Below are 2274 nucleotides of genomic sequence, written 5' to 3' on the forward strand. Positions count from 1 at the left end.
AGACGTGTGCTCTTCCGATCTCTAGTCGAGTGACATTTTCACCACCATTTACTCGTTTTAAAATTGTCAAACGATCATCAATACTAAGTCGTTTTTTATTTTTATGATTCTACAATAAATATGACAATTTATTGTAGAATCATAAAAATAAAAAACGACTTAGTATTGATGATCGTTTGACAATTTTAAAACAAGTAAATGGTGGTGAAAATGTCACTCGACTAGTAAAAGAATATAACGCCAATAATGTGACAGTCCTACGCATAAAGAAATCCGAAGAAAAGTTAAAAAGAAATCTTAATATTCTTCAGATGACTCATGGAAATATGTCTAAAAAGAGATGCACAGGCATATCGAAGGCAACAAGTTGGAACAAAGTTTATATAATTGGTTTCTTCAAAAACGAAGTATTGGTGATCCTGTAACTGGGCCAATGTTAAAAGAAAAAGCACTGGCATTTAATATTCTATTAAACGGTCCTTCGAATTTTAAAACCAGTAATGGTTTTTTAGACAAATTCAAGAACCGACATAATATTAGATGTTTAAGTATCCATGAGGAAAAACTCTGCAGATAAAGATGCAAGCGATAAATTTTGTCAAGACTTTTTGCAGTATATCACGGAAAACCAAATATCATTAGATACAGTATATAATGCAGATGAAACTGGTCTCAATTGGAAAATATTACCAAACATCACAATGGTCTCTAATGAAGAACGTAGAGCTCCAGGAAGAAAAGCACGTAAAGATAGAGTTACATTGATGGTGTGTACTAATGCTTCAGGAACTCACAAGCTTCCACTTTTATTTGTGGGAAAATATAAAAAGCCACGTTGTTTTAAGAATGTACATTCTCTACCAGTTATTTATATGTCACAAAACAAAGCGTGGATGGACCAAAATTTAATGTTAAGATGGTATCAAGAAGTCTTTCTTCCGGAAATAGAGAAAGTTCATGGACCCAATTCAAAACAATGTATTCTCCTTTTGGATAATGCTCCAAGCCATCCATCAGCTGAGCACTTGAATGCAATAAGTGAGCGATGCCAAGTGAAGTATCTGCCTCCTAATGTAACTTTGCTTATACAACCGATGGATCAAGGAATTATAGCAAAGTGTAAGCATATTTATAAAACTAACCTTTTAAGAGTAATACTAGCAAAAGATACTTTTGAAGAAGTTGAAAAGCAATTAAAATCATTCGATTTGTTACAATGTTTCTACTTAATAAGTAATGCATGGAATGAATTGACAAGCAATAATATAAGAAATGCTTGGAAGAATATTTTTCCATTCCAAAAAATGGAAATTTAGAGTCTGAATGTGACAGAACCTCTCTAATACATACATTAAATATTAGATCTGAGCTTCACAATATGACTAAAGAATTAATTAATGAATGGTTGCATAGTGATGACAACGATCAAGAATGGCATATACAAAATGATGAAGAACTAGTATTTTCAGATGACAAAGAAAATGAAAAGGAAAATAATACACATGATAACGATGAAGATGACAACACTAATAATAGTGATGTTGTTACTGCAGACGATGCATTCAATGCATTTAATACATTCATATCCTATTATAAGAATCAACCTCAAAGCTTTAATCTTGATTGGGATTCTATTTATAAATTTTGGAATATTATTTTAAATGATATACTGCAGAGCACATATTCAAGTTAAAATGATAATATTTTATAAAACATTGAATATTTTCTTTTATATTGCTAAAATATTTATTTTTATTTTTCATTTAATACGAATCTTTAAATAATATATGAATGTTATTTTCTTTTATACTGCAGAGCACATGTTCAAGTTGAAACGATAATATTTTATCAAACATTGAAACATTTCTTTTATATTGCTAAAATATGTATTTTTATTTTTCATTTATGTAATACGAATCTTTAAATAATAATATGAATGTTATTACATTTTTAAGTTGATTTTATCAAACGACAGACTTATTTATGCTGAATAATTATATACTTATGTACGTATTATGAGGCACATTCTTTTTTAAAATAAATATTTCTGTAATTTAAATATGTATTTATACATATGTATTAATTTTTTCTTTTTTATCATATAACAGAATTCATGTACATTAAAATGTGTAATTAGTTAATTTTCAAGTCATAACAATCAATATAACTTATGGTTAGAATTGACTGTTTTCACACGTCATGCGCATGCGTTAATATATGTAATGGGGAGTCATTATAAGAGAGGGGGTTATTATATGGGAAGTTAAGACGTGA

The 2274-nt window shown here is 28.9% G+C and overlaps 1 protein-coding gene across 1 annotated transcript; it reads left to right on the forward strand.

The window, feature by feature from the left end:
- Positions 1-554: 554 nt before the first annotated feature.
- LOC105462135 (jerky protein homolog-like) lies at positions 555-1119 on the forward strand (the record flags this gene model as incomplete). The annotated part of the gene is made up of 1 exon (XM_011708669.1): positions 555-1119. A coding segment is annotated over exon 1 (565 nt), but the record flags the coding sequence as incomplete, so codon positions are not given.
- Positions 1120-2274: the final 1155 nt, after the last annotated feature.

This window comes from Wasmannia auropunctata, unplaced genomic scaffold, assembly GCF_000956235.1.
Source record: "Wasmannia auropunctata unplaced genomic scaffold, wasmannia.A_1.0 LD269962.1, whole genome shotgun sequence".
Classification (NCBI taxonomy): Eukaryota; Metazoa; Arthropoda; class Insecta; order Hymenoptera; family Formicidae; genus Wasmannia; species Wasmannia auropunctata.